Here is a 16914-nt window from a genome sequence, read left to right as displayed (position 1 = left end):
TAGATCCTAGTACACTATTGTACATTATTTTGTATATTCTGAGCTCCTTGAGGAAAGGGATGTTCTCAACTTTATATCCAAAACACACAATAAGTATTTGGAAAGTGTTTGAATGAATGAATAAATCTAAAATAGTCATAATTTTGAGTGATGAAATACATAGTGACATTTACCTTAAAAAATAATACGTTTACTTAGAAAATCCACCAGCTCAAAGCAAAATAGGTTATTATCTTATATTCCACCCTCTGGACCCACCTGCCTTTAGTCACTTTAGTATCCTTAAGGACTTAGTGTCCTTAAAGAGAGCAAAGGCACCCTTCACAGACACTCGTTTGCTGAGTCCACAAACATTTTGGGTGCATCACCCATGGCTTCCTACATTACCCTTCTTTGAATGATGCCAAATATATTTTGGCCAGTCTCCTTCAAGCAGTTGCTTTACGTTCATTACTTGCCCAAGGACTTTCTAATCATTGGGGGATGGTATAATTTTTACATCCTAGAACATTTAGCTGCTTTATGTCAAACTTAAACAACTGCAGATACAAGGTTTTTGAAAATTTCTTTTTAAGAAGATTGAAGGATTAAAAAGACCATTTCTTGAATTCATAATTTAACGAACAGCTTAAGTAACTGTATCTACATGTGTGTGCGTGCACATGCTGAGGATGGAAAGAAGGTTAGCAAACAATGATCTGGAGCTAGAAACTCAGGGAACCACAGCATTTAAGAGCAGAAAGATTCCTAAAAATGAATAGCAGGGAGGTGTGTCTTCCCCAGGGGTTAATCTGCTGGTTTAATCTCAAATTTAACAAGTTCAAGGCAGAATTCTTGATTTTTCCTCCACAATGTTTCATCCTTAAGTCTTTCAGCAATGGCACCTCTAACCACCACGTAGTTGCTCAAGCCAAAAAAAACCCCCAGGTTTTCTTTTTCTTTCTTTATCCACAAATACACTCCCTCAGCAACTTCTGTCCATTATACTTCCAAAATATATTCTTAATTCATCTGCCCTTTTCTGTCCCCTCTGCCATCATGCTGGGCCAAGTTATCACCCAAACTCCTGTGAAAACCTTCTACATGGTCTTTCTGATTCCCCTCTTGCCCCCTCACAATTCTCTATACAGTAGCCAGTGATCCTTTAACATTATAAATCAGACCTTGTCACTTACTTGTGTAGCACCTCTTTCTTTACATTACACTTGTAATACCATTGAAACTCTGCCACATCTCATAAGACATTACATGATTTCATCAATTCCTACCTGGCAGTTTCAAAGCTACTCTCACCTATCATTTACTCTGCTCCAGCCTCACCATTTTTTTTTTTCTTCCTTGAAATCCCAGACTTTGGTCTTTCTTTGCCACAAATCCTCGCAAGACTGGCTCCTCCCAACAAGCTGGCCTTTCCTCGAGTTACTTGTCCAGAGAGATTGTTCCTCTATACTAGTTTGTTTGTATCATTTCCTCTTATGTTGACAACTACCTGATATGACTTTGTTAGGCTACTTTTTCAGTCTCTTTTCCTCCAGCAGGATAAGCTAGCTCCATGGGTACAGGGACCTAGAGTATCTCCTGACACTAGAAAGACAATCAACAAATACTGACTGATTAGGTCTAATTCCAGTTCTCAGACCCACCATCCTGTGCTGCTCCTCTGAACTCATGTCAATCTTATGGAATATCTCTAAGGCACTATGGAATATGAAGTCAGAACTGAGTGTTGTGAACATCAATTCAAAAGAACCTATGCACCCCACCCCGTTTATAACAGCACAATTTACAATAGTCAAGTGCTGGAGGCAACCTAAGTGCCCATCAGTAAATGAATGGGTCAAAAAACTACGGTACATTTACACAATGGAATACTATGCAGCAGAAAGAATGAAGGAGCTCCTACCCTTTGCAACAGCATGGATGGATCTGGAGAGCATTATGCTAAGTGAAATAAACCAAGTGTTGAAAGACAAACACCATATGATCTCACCTATAGCTGGAACCTAATCAACAAAACAAATAAGCACACAAAATATAACCAGAAACATTGAAATAAAGAACAAACCAACAGCAAGCAGAGGGGTGGGGCAAGAGGGGTAATTGGGAAAAGAGGGGAAGGGTCACCAAGGAACATGTATAAAGGACACATGGACAAAGCCAAAGGGGGGTAGGATCAAGGCTGGGCAGTGGGGATGGCTGGGGTCGGGGTGAGTGGTGGGAGGGAAATGGAGACAACAGTACCTGAACAAGAAAAAAGAAAAGGAAAAAAAATTGGGTATAAATAAGTTTTATAAATGGAAAAAAAAACCCAAAACCCAAGTGTCTTTTCTTTTCTTTTTTTTAAAGACTTTATTTATTTTTAGAGGGGAAAGGAAAGAGAGAGAGAGAAATATCAATGTATGGTTGCCTCTCGTGAGTCCCCCGCTAGGAACTGGCCTGCAACCCAGGCATGTGCCCTGACTGGGAATCAAACCACGATCGTGTGGTTCGCAGGCCCGCGCTCAATCCACTGAGCTACACCAGCCAGGACCCAAGTGTCTTTTCTTTGCTGCTTCCCAACTGTATAACTGTGCAAATCGCTTATTGCCTTTGAGTCTTAATTTACTTCCTGTAAAATGGGTAGTATAGTCCTATTCTATAATATTGTGAAGGAATCAAAAAAAAGGGAAAAAAGTTGGGTATAAATGTTTTATAAATGGGAAAAAACCCATAATTTACATAAACCCATAATTGTTTACATAAATTATGTTTACATAATTTATATAAAAAGTAGAGCAGAGTGCTTGGCTTATGTGTTTAATTACTTTTTCCCTTGAGTCTTTTGTAAATTATAATAGTTAACATTTAGGTGTCTGTTCTGTGACACTAAGTGTTTTACATGGATTAACTCTACAATAGAAACTTTATACAATAGGAACTATAAACATCCTTTTTACAGATGAGAAAACTGAGCCACAGAGTGGTGTAATCAACTTGCCTAAAGATACACAAGTAGAAAAGTGCAGAGCCCAAGCTAGAACTCAGCAATTCCATCCCATTTCAGAGGTGGGGGGAAAGCCATTGACTAGACTTTGATCCCACTGTAAGAAACCCATTTTACATTGTAATCTAGCACATGTGTATGAACTAAAGCAGAAACCCAAGTTTTACAATTTAACTTAGCCTTATTATATGTAGTATATTCTGATCATTTCTTTAATTTTAAAATGTTTTTGACCAACTTACCAATTTCATGATTAAAAAGTACACTTCGAAAAAACATTTATCTAAATTAAAATTAATCCAACTACTTTTACCTTCCAGCTACCTTAGCCTTTACTAGGAAAACTCTAATAGTTATCAGTCTAGAGTTTTATATTTCATTTAAAATTTGAGATAAAGCCCTTATTAGTGAAGATGCTGATGCCCCAAGACTCAGATCTATTCCCCATTGCAAACCCTCTTACAATTTTGAAAAATTAATGCTATCAGGTGAGATTGAAGCAATTCTTTCACGTTCAAAAAATTATTTCTCTATCAAAGCTCTTAATACAAGTTGTCCTGTGTTGCAACTATTTATGCACATGTCTATTTCCCCCCCTAGACAATCAACACCCTAGGGGGTAGAAACCATGTTTTATGAACAACACCCTAGGGGGTAGAAACCATGTTTTATGAAGTTTCATAGTCCCAAATGGTAAAGTGGATTGGAGACACAGGAGGTGGTGATAAGGAACTTCTAAAAAACCCTTTATTTATTTATTTAATTTAGAGAGAGGGGTGAAGGAAGAGATACATCGATCAGTTGCCTCTCTCATGCCCCCAACTGGAGACCTGGGCTGCAACCCAGTATGTGCCCTGTCCAGGAATTGAACCAGCAGCCTTCCAGTTTATGGGACCATGACCAACCCACTGAGCCATGCCAAACAGGTCAACAACTCTGACTCTCTAGTGTCAGGTAGGTATTTAAGACTCAAACAAGAGACCACCACAATACTGTCTTATATATTCTTACCTAAACATCTAAAGTATCTTTCCACTAAAGTGTTGCTGGTGGCTTACAAAAGTCCTATGTGGACAATTTGCATATGCCCTGCTATTAATTTTCCCATTGCCTGCATTTTTCTAGGCTAAGAGGATTTACATTTCTGCCTCTAGCAAAAGTTTTTTCCTCCAGGCAGACATTTCAATAAAACTAAACTAAAATGGCTTCTGAATGAGTGGATGTACCTTAACATTTTCTTCTGATCTTTCTCACTCTCAATCCTGCTCTCTGAGATTGTGTGTGAGCTAGTGTTTATTTTTATAGATGGGGTAAAGTATATTTCTGAGTGCAGACTAAATGTCAAAAGGTAAATAAAACAAAGGAAAAAAAGCCCTTGACACGAACTCGCAGTTGCAAGGCAGGAAATTCTTTCAGAAGGCACGAAGTTGCTCCCAACTTTTCTGCCAAGCAATAACTTTCCCCATCCTTAGGGAAAGATTATCCTGGTGTTGTTTTAATCTACCAGATGTTGAACAGTTAGGAAAAGAGAACTGGAGGAGATATTACCACCTATTTATGCTGACTTTTACTAAAAAAGACTGGCCAGTAGCTGTTGTGGATAAGCTAAGTTGGGGATAGGAAATGCTGACTCAGACTGAAGCTTGTTTTCAACTGTTTGGGGGAAAAGTGCCAAATACATACATCATCATCCCCAGATGGCCAGGACACAAAGGCAAGATAATGTATTATCCTGCTTGTTACAGAACAGACCCGGTGTGTGTGGGGGGGAGGGCGGGTGGAGGACAATGAACAATATACTATTACCAAATGGACCCATCACCCTCGTGCTCCAGGGGTACCCCCCCCCCATACTAGGTTCACCTTGCCTGCTGCCAGAGAAAGACCTCTCTCTCAATGTCAGAGATTGGTGAAAAGGAAAGGGATTGTTTATTTAAAGAGTTATACAAACTTAAGAGTAATAACTTAATGTCTTCATTGAGATCTCAAAGTCCTTTAGAATACCCACAAACGCACAGTTCCTTCTTCCTCCTCTGCCCAGTCCAGGGTACTCTATCTCAGAAAGAGAAATAGAAGTCTGTGGTTCTCTGCCCAAGCCACATAGTCCCCAAAAGATGCTGCATGACTGCTGTCCTTGGGTTTAAATCCCAGCACCAATCTTTCTCTGCAGCCCCATTTCCGACTCTTCCCACAATCAGCTATACCTGCCAGCATTCCCTATTTTTCCAGTAAGTCTGGGCAGGCGTGGCCCCATGGTGTGGAGCCAATCATCTCCAAGCTCTCAAGCAGACACAGTATCCAGGGGTAGTAGCCTCCTAGTTACATCTTTGGTGGAAGTCACCCCCATCCCCCTGGCTCAAAGTATGGCCACAACTATTTAACATATCCATGAAACCAGTTAAAGGTTATAGGTATGTCAAACCATTCTAGAGGTTATCTGCAAAACTGTTGCTATGCAAAACAACTCTCAATGGCCCTGCTCCATGTATCCCATCCCCCAGCTCAGACCTCTGGGGGTGAAGACATCCTATATATATTTATTTTTCTAGTATTTCCTGGACACCGAGTTCTGGACCCCATTACACACCCCCATTTGGGTCCCCCTTGCCTACACCCTGCTGTTACATGCTAATGCAGCATGCCTCCCCTTAGGGCATGTATGGGGCCACAAATTTGAGTCATGAATTGAGCTGTTAGTTGCCTATCATCATTCTTTCCTTCTTTATTGACTAAAACCTGCCATTATTGGGGGCAGTAATGTCCAAGAAAAGATGACATTGGCCTCTGTTATAGCCAGCTGTTATCATTGAAGTTCTATAGAAGTGCTGAGTGATTTCCAGGAAAATTGTTCAACATGTATTGACTCAGCTGGGTTTGCCCATTTTGCCCTGGCCTCTTCTTCATGCTGCCAGTGATTTCAAATGATGGTGGTGGTCAAGTGGCCACTCTGGACCACGAGGTGACCTGAAGATGTAACTGTGGTTGTGGTGCAGAGCTGTTGTCTTGGGCTGCCAATGCCTGGAATACTTTTCTGAGACACATTTGTTTAACCTTTTGCCGATTTCCTCAACAGTTCTTGGCATTCATGTAACAAAGTCTTCATATCCTCCAAGGTATGGTCAATTCTGTTACCTGATTTTACCTAACAACAGTGTAAAATACCTGAGGCATGTGTTATGTCAGAAGAGAAAACTAGAATCAGAACAAAGCAAGTCTTGCCTAATGCCACACACCTGGATGCTTGGACAGAGGAAGGCTTGGGAAGCCATGGTTACTTCACTCCTAGGATTTTAAAAGCATGGTGGCAATAGGTGGCAGATTTTCTTTAAAAATGATTTTGACTGGTTAAGCAGTGGTTATTTTTAAGAGCATGCACTTAGGGGCAACTTACCTCTTTTGTCAAAGGAAGACTGAAGACTGTCTTATCAAGGGGACTGAAGCCATTGAGTTTAAGAACATCAGACTTCATTCAAGTTGTCTCCAGAATACTACATTAAAATTACAACTCATTGTATTGTTATAACACACTTTAAAGGGCTGAATTTCCAAACAGACTAAGACACATTTTGAATAAGCAATTAGTAAAATAAACATTACTTTTAAAAGCACAACCAACCTGATAATGTAGGGCTGACAAAGTCTTTCAGGTAAACAGACATAGGACTTTTTTCTTTACAATGCAAGTAAAATTGAATAAGGTGGATTCAACATAAAATTTTGTTTTAATAAGGCAGATGTCAAGCAAGCATATTGACTTCTTAAAACACAAAAATATAAAAGTTTAATGACAAAAACACATGTACAGAAAACTTGGCATTTCAACAATTCCAAACATATATAGACCTTTTTTTCCCTAAAATTTTGATTTTGTTAGAAAGAAAACACTTTTGTCTCAACTTTCCTCAGCTGCCCCTTGTATTTTAAAAAGAAATCCGTAACACTGAATAGGCAACGACTGATTTCTTGAGAAGAACGTTAAGTGCAGTAATACCTACAGGTTTATTGGGAAACATAAATTAGGTATCATGCTAGCCTGTAATCTCATTTGCCACCTCCTGGTTGAACACAGAGGAGGCAACATAGACCTGCATTACAGGACCTGACAGTGTTGTGGCAGCTGAATCCCCACCACCAGTGAATTAGGTGTGTAGCTACTCGGAGAGCCAGTATTTCAAAAGCAGCCTGCTTACTATGAGAAAGTGATTTCAGACTGTGGGCTCTTTCAAGATCTCATGCATTCCTCAATATGCAGATGTTTCACGTCAATGTCAGGTGTCCTATCCAGAACCAGGAGAATGATGATCTGTGGACTCAGTTACAGCCTTTCCTGGTAAACAGCACTCTAACAAAGCCACATAAAACTAATATAAGAGAGAAACAGAAAACAGAAACATCAGGAGGCAGGAAGAAAAACCTGAATGTATCTGGCAGAAGGCAGACACAAATTTCCAGAACTGGCTTGGATGTCCTGCTGCTATAGACAGTGCGTTCCAGATTGAACTTAGCAGGCAAGGAGTCTGAAAAGAGTGACAGGACCAGCAGTGACAGGTAAGAGCAGGAGCACAGTTTTCTAGGTTTACAGCAGTACTTAATGATGGGTTCTTATTCTAAAAATTGCCAAGTGGTGATATGTGGGCTTCAGTGCATGGTAATTTGAAGTGTGTTCATGTAAGACATTTAAAAAGGCTGTTTTTTTCTCCCCTGGCTGGGTATCTCAGTTGTCTAGAGCATTGTCCAGAGAGGGCCAAAGCTGAAGGTTTGATCCCTGGTCATAGCACATACAAGAATCAACCAATGAATGCATAAATAAGTAGAACAATGAATCAATGTCTCTCTTCCAGCCCCCTCCTCTCTCTCCTTTCCTTTTTCTACAAAAAAAAAAAGAAGAAGAAAGAAAAAGAAAAAGGCTGTTTTTTGTTGTTCTTTTATTTCCTTTGGGCTATTGAAGCAATCAGGTAAGGAGAGGCTGGGAAGACAGGATGGTGCAGCAATGTGACAGTGGGTTTCCTGCTTGCACCTTGCCTTCTGAGCATGTGGTGAAGAGGCCACACTAGTACCTGCTTTAGCGGCATGGTGCCTGGACGACGGTCTCAGAATGCCTGGCTTTGGTTCCAAAGATCAGAGCTGCAATTGTCAGCTTTGTGCTGTAGAGCATCAAGACCAAACCAAACTGTAAGGTAAGAGTGAGAAATTCCTGTCCCCTTTGTTTGCTTTTTTTTAAAAATTCACTTACTGAGAGGGAAGAAAAAAGCCTGTCCTTCTGACAGATTCTACAGTATGGCTACAGAAGGAAGACAAGGACTCGAGAATTCCTCTGTGCCCTTTTGTCAGTTCACTAGACTACTGTGATAACACCTCTACCTACCCACATCGAAGAATCAGTATGCTTAGAACAGACAGGGTCAATCTTTACTTACACATTTTAGGGTGTTTTTCCAATGCCAAATGAGACACTACTTTTCCTGTTCTCTCCTATTTACCAATGTTCTCTCCTTAAAAAAAAAGCTCCACAAGACATTGTCAACAGATGGGAACAGAAGAACCTTGCTGGAGTTGGAGTGCAGGGTGTGTGCAAGAGCAAATGTCAGAAAACAGCAGGCAGTACTGAGGAGGTATATTCTTCTTGGGGCAACACTCGCAAAGCCTCCTCAAGGGCTGGAGTGATGGCTGACAGCCACCAGGCACTGTGTGGCACAGGAAACAGCATCTTGCACAGACCACTGTGAACAAGTAGCCCCTTTCTCTGGAGTCACAGCAGGACAAAGATAGGAGAAGACTGGGCCTGTCCAATAAGAGAAACTCTTTCAGAACCCTGTTGATCAACAATGCCCAGCGGTCAGAAAATGGAGACGTGTAATTTTGTGAGGGTAAAGGGAATAAAAATGCAACCCTCAAATGCATTAAAAAAGTGACAAGTAGATAAAACCAGAGTGTCACTGATTAAAAGGTCTAATCTGAAGTAGAACAATGAGAAGGCTTTTTTTTTTTTGCTGCAGAAGATGTTAGCAGAATATATGCAGACACAGAGAAGCAGACGATAGGAAACTGAAGACTCGGGAGAGTGGTTGCATGCTTTCAAAGCTTCACAAGGGTGAGTCCAAAGGAAGTTCATTAACATGTTCTTATGTTCTTTTTTCTGCTCCTCATATGGCTTCCTGGGGTGGAGGCATTTAACACACAGCCGGTAGTTCCTGCACAAGCAGAGTCATCTGTACTCCTCTGCCTCCACTCAGTTCCAATGTCCACAGATGGCTTTCTCATTCCTCACAAATCTAGCCATTTACAGAACATCTCCGAGCTCTAAGACCTGTAGGAGAGGGAAGGAAGGGAAGAGGGAGGAAGGGAGGGAGGAAAAGAGGGAGGGAAAGGGAAGGAGGGGGGAGGGGGGCAGAGAGAGAATGGAAATTTAGAAAAATCGTTCAGACTAACACAGAGAAGCAACTACGAGGGACAAATGTGACGACAGAAGAATTAGTTCTCTAGTCCAAAGAATAAATGGCCAATCAAAATCAATTTTCTTCAAGTATAAATCTAAGGATCTCTGCATATGCAGGAATGTATTATGTGCATACGATCAATACATTTTGTTACACTGATCAAAATGCAATCACTTAAGTTTTTTTTCAATCCTCAGTCTAATATTCATCATTTGGTTCGACTGAAATCAAGCAACATAAAAGGGTCACCTCTCAACATGAAATCACCCTCAAGTCTTCCTCCCAGTGCTATTTTTTTCTAGGTACAAGTTACCTACAAAGATAGATGTCAACTGGGGGAATTCTTTCACTGTAAACTTATAAGAGTAATTTTTTAATTGGCTGACCAAAATTTTATAACATTAATTACTGGATTGTAATTTTCTAAAGCATTTCTTAAATTTAATTATTGTTCAAGTACAGTTTTCTGTCTTTAACTCCCATCCCAGCCCACCGCCCCCCCCAGTGCTCCCCACCTCCCTCCCATTTCCACCCCCCCCTTAGTTTTTGTCCATGTGTCCTTTATCCTTGTTCCTGTGAATTCTTCCCCTTTTCCTCCGAAATTCTCTCCCCTCTCTCCTCTGGTCCCTGTCAGCCTGTTCTGTATTTCAGTGTCTTTGGATTGTAATTTTTTTTACCTATTTACTTTAATGCTCTCATTCTAAAATTTTTTAGAGCTTTCCCCTTACACCCAATCCCACCTCCTTATAGCAATGTTTTAGAAACTCCATTGAACCAGACTTTTGATACATGTATTTTAGACTTAAATTCTGTATTCATCTACACAGGCACTGTGTATTGAAATTTCTAAAAGTTACGGTACCTTCCAGCTCTAATGTGCTCCTCTAAAATGGGAGATCATTAGCTTTCCTTCATTCTCTGGCTCCTGATAGTCAATGAAAACTTTGCCAAGCTTATGTCAGAGCACTTAAATGCACCACCAACACTAAGGATATTGGGCCTAGCTGTTTGTACACATTTGTAAAAGGAGGTCAAGCTAGTATTACTCACAATCTTTATTTTGTCGGACAGTTTTGAGGATCTGGGGAAATATCCAATCTTAATTATAATTGCATGACTACACTGTAAAAATCTATAGTAATAAAATGATTCACATTTTCAGGTACTGTTTTTTCAAGGACAAAATATTTGTAGTGTGAAATAAAGGATTATGGTAACATTCTAGGTTATCAAAGACACCTCAGAAAGCAGATACTACTGTTTCTATCCCTAAGATTAGTAAAGTGTTAGGAATATCCTATTTGCAAAATGCTCCAAATGGAAAACCACTTTTGGCTCAAAATTTGCAGTAACTGCCCTATCCCTATGTGAGGTGACACCATGTTATCAGTTACTGTGTTTTTTCACAATCTTCCACATTCTATCTCCTAGCTCTCTTGTCAAGCCCGCAAGAGTGCTAACTGAAAACATTGTGTAAAAATGAGATGGATAACGAGCTCCCCAAAATCCCGGGTGTGGATTTACAAGCTGTTCCCTTCATAAACAGCAGCACTAATGCTCGTGCTTTATTCTGCAGGGAGTCCAGTACAGTCTCTTCCATCCGACTACTCACTAGAAAAACAGTAATCCTTTCTCCATCAGAGCATGGCTGAGGCTAAAGTATAAAAATTGCCTTGTGCAGTTATCATCTGAGGGCAGGGCCAGAAGGATAAAGACTATTGCTTTTGCCTCTGCTGGCAGATGTTGCCTCATTAGATAAAGAATCTTGGGTTTTATTTATTTTTATACATGTTGCTCAAGGTTCAAATCATGCTAGAATATGAATATGCATATGACGTGTGCTCACACAGGTACCTGCAGGACACATATATAAAAGATTTAAACCCATGACTGGCCATTCCAAGGGGCATATCCTGCTGCTCACTCTTATTTTAGTATCCATATATGGTCACCACACCGTATGGTCCAACCCCAGGATTCCCACAGTTTATATGTCTATAGGTACAGAACAATTTAATCAGTAGACTAAAGGGTTGTCACTTTTGTGGGATGCATACTAAAAGGTACTTTATATCTCTGGGAATCTGAATGAGCAAATACCAGTTCTAGTTAAGAAATTATACTGGATGACTGACCATTATTAGTACATGGGCAGATACCTTCTGCAAATGTACTTTTTGCCTCCTAGAAAAGAACATAGCATATATTACTAGTAATTTGTTGAATGTATTTTTAAAAAGCTAATTTTCTTGTGCTCTCTTTTTTGCTTATTGAGAGTTTTTTTTCCTTCCATTTAATCAGGGAACTCTTTCACTGTAAAATTAGTCCACATTAAGATTTAACTTACAACAGTTACTGATATTCAGTAGTCAATAAAAAGTTTCTTCCTTATGCAGGTTCATACACATACAATGTCTCTCTATTATCATAAATTATCACTAATATTTTTCAGGGAAAAGGAAGCTTAAAAATTAAGTGATATTTATTTTTTTCATTGCATTTAAGTGCTGTTTTGGGGGTAATTTCTTCAAAGTTCCTCATTTCAAAAGTCTTTGGGAAACTAGCACCTGGGTATACAGCTAATGAGTGTCAATATAACCAAGGACCAACCACAAAAATGATGCTCCTTCCATTAAACCGCCCTGAGACATATGTGAGAAAAACCATTTTAATTCTGTTTTCTAACATTATTGACCATAGTTAGTCACAATGTAACAGGAATCTTAATCAAGTCTCCAATTCATTTATTCAGTGCCATTCCAGGGTTTTAGTAGTATTGACAGAGACTTATGCAATCTTATTTCTGAAGTTGTGCTGGCATATATAAGGGAAGACCCCCTAAAAACTGGAATTATCTTCCGGAGGGTGGGCCTCTTGTGGTACAAGATTCCCCTGCTAGGTGAGTGTTCTAGGAACCCCAGTGCACCAGCTGGTGTTGTTCTGAGAGGCTGCATTCAGCTTCAGTGAATTTTTTTTGGAGGCTCTTTCAATGCATTTGCCCATTTCATGATGACTGATTTACAAGTGCACCTGCCCACAATGTGTTCAGCAGTTTTTGACCACTGTGGCAAGACCACTGTGCCCTACCCTCCCTAATCACCTGATCTCACCCTGATTGACTTTTTTTTGGTTCCCTGCACAAAAAAAGTCCTTAAAGGGATATTTTGCCAATGGGGAAGAGGTGAAACAAAAAATGGCAGAAGCGCTAAAAGGCATCAAAATCGAGTTCAAAAACTGTTTTGAGGAGTGGAAAAAATGTCTTGATAGATGTATTGTATCAAATGGAGAGTACTTTGAAGGTGACTGAAGTTTAAATATGTAAAAATCAATACATAATTTTTTATAAATACATTCCTGGTTCTTTTAGGTTCCCCCCCTCATAGTATTGTATCAGTGAGTACTCACCATTCCTTAACGATCAAGCCTGTTCACAACTTCTCGAACTGTAGCTATGAAGTTTTCATTGTCTTGGGGATTAGCTAAAATAATACTATGCAGTCTGTTCATATATGAGTCAATGGTGTCCAGTGTAGGTGTCTCTCCACTTCCTGAGTGAGGTAAGAAGAAAAATTAAGAAAATCCTTCCCATTTGGTTTGCTCATAACACAGTTAAGTGAATCCATAACAAAAGAAAGAAAAAAAGAGAAGAATCTACAGTTAAGTGAATTCATATGCCTCCAATACGGTCTGGTCCACAGAGAAAATTTCAGTATCAGAGGAGAGACATTTTAGATCTCAAAGAAATGAAACCTACATCTCTATCAGGGGTGTGCAACCCATGGCTGGTGAGCTGCATGTGGCCAGGATGGCTATGAATGCGGCCCCAAACAAAATTATAAATTTACTTAAAACTTTCTTTTTATTCATCAGCTTTCGTTACTGTTTGTGTATTGGCCCAGGACAACTCTTCTTCTTTCAGTGTGGCCCAGAGATGCCAAAACATTGGACATCCCTACATAAACATATAAATGTTGTATAGTATGTATGATTAGCTGCATATAACAAAAAGTTAAGAGACTTTCCCAGTTTTCTTCTGTGACTTACCTCATCAAGAAATAATATATAAGAAATACTAGTGTTTATTTTCTTCTCCCTTCTCATTAAAACAAAATTACAAACCCAGCAAATACACACAAGAAAAGTGCTCTAAGTCAGGATTTATTATTGCTTTGTTTCCACTGCTCTGAATATCAAATTAAGCCTAATAAGAAAGTACATGATATTAAAATATAATTGGAAAAAATTTAAATGACCAGAGAACCTAAGATTTCAGGTAATTATTAAATACAATGACCCACAGAAAAACCCAGAGGGGGAAAACCTCTTATTTTGTTGATTTTCCTCTTAGGGGAAACTTCAGCCTCCACACCAATACCAACATACATAGGACCTCGCGCTTTGTGAAGTGCTCAGGTAAGGATGGCATTACCAGGCAACGGCATGCTGGCAAAGCTGCTGGTCAGCACCTGCCGCAGGGTCTCCAGGTGCTGCTGTAAGACAGTGTTGCGGCTGCGCTCCTGGATCACGTCCACCTCCAGCTTCTCCACTGCGGTGCGCATGCTCTCCACGTGCTTCTGCAGGGCTGCATTCCTCTCTTCAAACTCCATGTTGGATTTGCGAAGCTGGCGGAGCTCTGCCTCCCGAGCTGAGGATGTCCGCCCCGCAACCAGATACACACAGAACACATGGAACACTCCTCTTGGAGGAGGCCCAGTGACTTTTCCAAGAACATTTAGCTTAGATCTCTCTATTCTCATTATTGCCTTCCAGATAGCAATTCCAACTATGACATGCCTGGCTCCCCAGAGCTATTTTAATTCTTAAAACTGGTCACAGTCTATACTGAAGTTTGCAAGGAACAGTTTCAATTCCCAGTATTTTTGTTTGTTTGTTCCTTTAAAGAATCTATCTATCTATCTATCTATCTATCTATTGGAAGGGAGGGAGGGAGGGAGGGAGAAAAAGAGGGAGAGAAACATCCATCAGTTGCCTCTTCCAGGAGCCCTGACAGGGACTGAACCTACAACTCAGGCATGTGCCAACCAGGAGGAGTGTGACTGGCAACCTTTTGCTTTGTGGGAAGATGTCCAACCAACCGAGCCCCAACAGTTAGGGCTATTTATTCTTTAAAAAAAAAAAAGATTTTATTTATTTATTTTTAGAGAGAGGAGAATGGAAGAAGAGACAGAGAAACATCAATATGTGGTTGCCTCTCCTGCACCCCCTACTGGGAACCTGGCCTGCAACCCAGGCATGTGCCCTGACTGGGAATCCAACCTGTGACCCTTTGGTCCACAGGCCTGTGCTCCACCAAGCTCCACCAGCCAGGCTGTTTGTTCTTTTAAACTATACATTTAAAAGCCTGAGGGGTTTCACAGGAGAACACTGGGAGAATGGGCAAGCACAGCTTTGGTTTCCCATCTTTACTACAATGATGTTAAATTTTGCTCTCGTTTATTTTATATTTAGGACACCCAATGTGAGCTTTCAGCTGCACAAAGGGCTCCAGGCTAATAGTCCGAAAGCAACAGAATTAGTGATGCACATTTATTTGCTTTGATCCAGAGACTAAAGCTGTTCTGACAATACTGGCCTAGCTTTCCTTTACTGGTCTTTGAGAAGGTATCTTCACCAGAGAGTAAAATACAAGCAACTTTTTCCTTCCAGACCAGTCCTAGAATCTAGAATACCAATACCACTGCTTTTGAGCAATGAATTCCTCCTGAGAACAAAATTCCCTATCACAGACCAGAGGAGCACATAAAGATACTTCAGTAATCACCTTTGCTGTGGTTCAGGAATTCCTCTGTGAATATAGGGATGTCAAAAACAGATCGTTCCTTTACCTCTGTTTCTTTCTGTGAATCAAGAATAACAAAACAATTTCAGTCAAGATGGTGAAATACATAAATACTATGCTTCCCTTCTCCTATGAGCACATAAAAATTACAGCTAAATTACAGAGTAACCACCCTTGAGAACTACCTGAAGACTAACTGAACAGAAGAACTATAAGAATATAAAGAAGGTGGCACCTCAAGCCTGGTAGGAGGGGCGGAGACATGTAATAGGCAAGTTCCACACCCATGTGTGGCAGTTAAGAATTGGGAGGGATTATCTTGGATTTGGAGGTCCTCTTTATAGATTGAGGGGTCCTAGCCCCACAATTGGCACCCCAGCCCTGGTCTCTAGTGCTGGAGACAGATGGAGATTTCTGGAGTCCCAGGTGTTCCTCTTAAGGAACCTGCACATGGATTTAATCAAAATCACTTACTCTAAGCTCCAGTGCTGGGGCAGAAGCCCCAAAAGTGCCAGGGAAATCTCGGGAGGAACTGAATTGTCTGGCTTCAGGGCAACAACTAGTGAGGCAGCTTTCTCCCACACAGAAGTGCTGGCAGAAGCCACTGTTCCTTTGCTGAGCACTTGGTATCCAGATGCTGGCAGGTACTAAATCTGAATATCCGCCAAACTCACCGTACCTGAGGGATTATCTGAGAACCCACACCACGCAAATAGCATAGAGGCCCAAACCCCTTACAGCGGGTGTCCCTCATTTGTGGCTGGTCTTGGCCAGTGCTGTGGACTTCCCTAAAAGTCTCTGAAAGGTCCAAAACCCCAAATAAGCATCAGCTGGCCTCAGCATGCCCTGTCCCTATGCTAAGTGGCTCCCAGCTTGGCACTAGTGGCAGTCAGCCTCAGTTTGTAGTGTGGCCTCTCCTAGGCATTTCCTTGTCCAGTATAGGAAGCTATCAACCTCAGATCACTTTGTAGTTCCTACCAGGTAGCTCCAGGCCAGACATAGGGGGTAGAGCTCACCTGGGATTGCACTGGAGGTGAGCTCTACCTCCCTCTCAAGAGCTCTACCTTCCCTCTAAAACCAACAAACCTAGCAGCTGGCCTCAGACCATACCAGAGCACCACCTCAATTAGCTCCAAAAATGACACAACCAAAGAGTGGACAAGCAGGCACCAGAGCCCTGCTACAGCAAATCTCACTCCAAGAGGTCAACCTTGCATAACAAGCTCATCTGCTACAGTCAGGGTCAGTCCTGATAGCCAGTCAGGCTAAGTAAGGGTCAATACCAATCACTGATGTGCTCAAATACAACAGGATGGCACACACAACTCACATAAGGAACACTCCTGGAGCACCAAACTTAGGTGAACAGGGAGATTGCACTGCTGGGCCCCACAGGGCAACGGTTACAAAAAGGCCACATTGCCAAGGCTGAAAGACACAACACATCTACCTAATACATAGAAGCCAACACAAGGAGGTAGTCAAAATGAGAAGAAAAAGAAACATGTCCCAAATGAAAGAACAGGACAAATCTCCAAAAAAAAGAGAACAAAACAAAACAAATAGAAAAAAGCAATCTACTAGATACAGAGTTCAAAACACTGGTTGTAAAGATGCTCACTGAACTTAGGTAAAAATAGGTGAATTCAGTGAGAAATTACAAAGAGATACAAACCATAAAAAAGATCCAGTCA

General features: G+C 40.8%; 1 protein-coding gene across 4 annotated transcripts in view; it reads right to left on the bottom strand.

Moving 5' to 3' along the window:
- Positions 1-7893: 7893 nt before the first annotated feature.
- The window catches only part of HMG20A (high mobility group 20A), an 89960-nt gene continuing 80939 nt past the window's right edge, over positions 7894-16914 (bottom strand). For all 4 annotated transcript variants that reach the window (XM_037046967.1, XM_037046966.1, XM_037046968.1 and 1 more), the window contains 4 exons: positions 15203-15278; positions 13850-14065; positions 12826-12968; positions 7894-9290 (listed from right to left, as the gene is read on the bottom strand). In XM_037046967.1, the coding sequence (XP_036902862.1) occupies positions 12832-12968; positions 13850-14065; positions 15203-15278 (429 nt within the window). In that variant the 3' untranslated portion in view covers positions 7894-9290; positions 12826-12831. The remainder of the gene's footprint in view (positions 9291-12825; positions 12969-13849; positions 14066-15202; positions 15279-16914) is intronic.

The sequence above is a fragment of the Sturnira hondurensis genome, unplaced genomic scaffold (assembly GCF_014824575.4).
Source record: "Sturnira hondurensis isolate 20B ecotype Veracruz unplaced genomic scaffold, ASM1482457v3 Scaffold0005329, whole genome shotgun sequence".
NCBI lineage: Eukaryota > Metazoa > Chordata > Mammalia > Chiroptera > Phyllostomidae > Sturnira > Sturnira hondurensis.
Note: the sequence above shows the minus strand (reverse complement) of the source record. Positions and strands in the feature narration are given on the sequence as shown.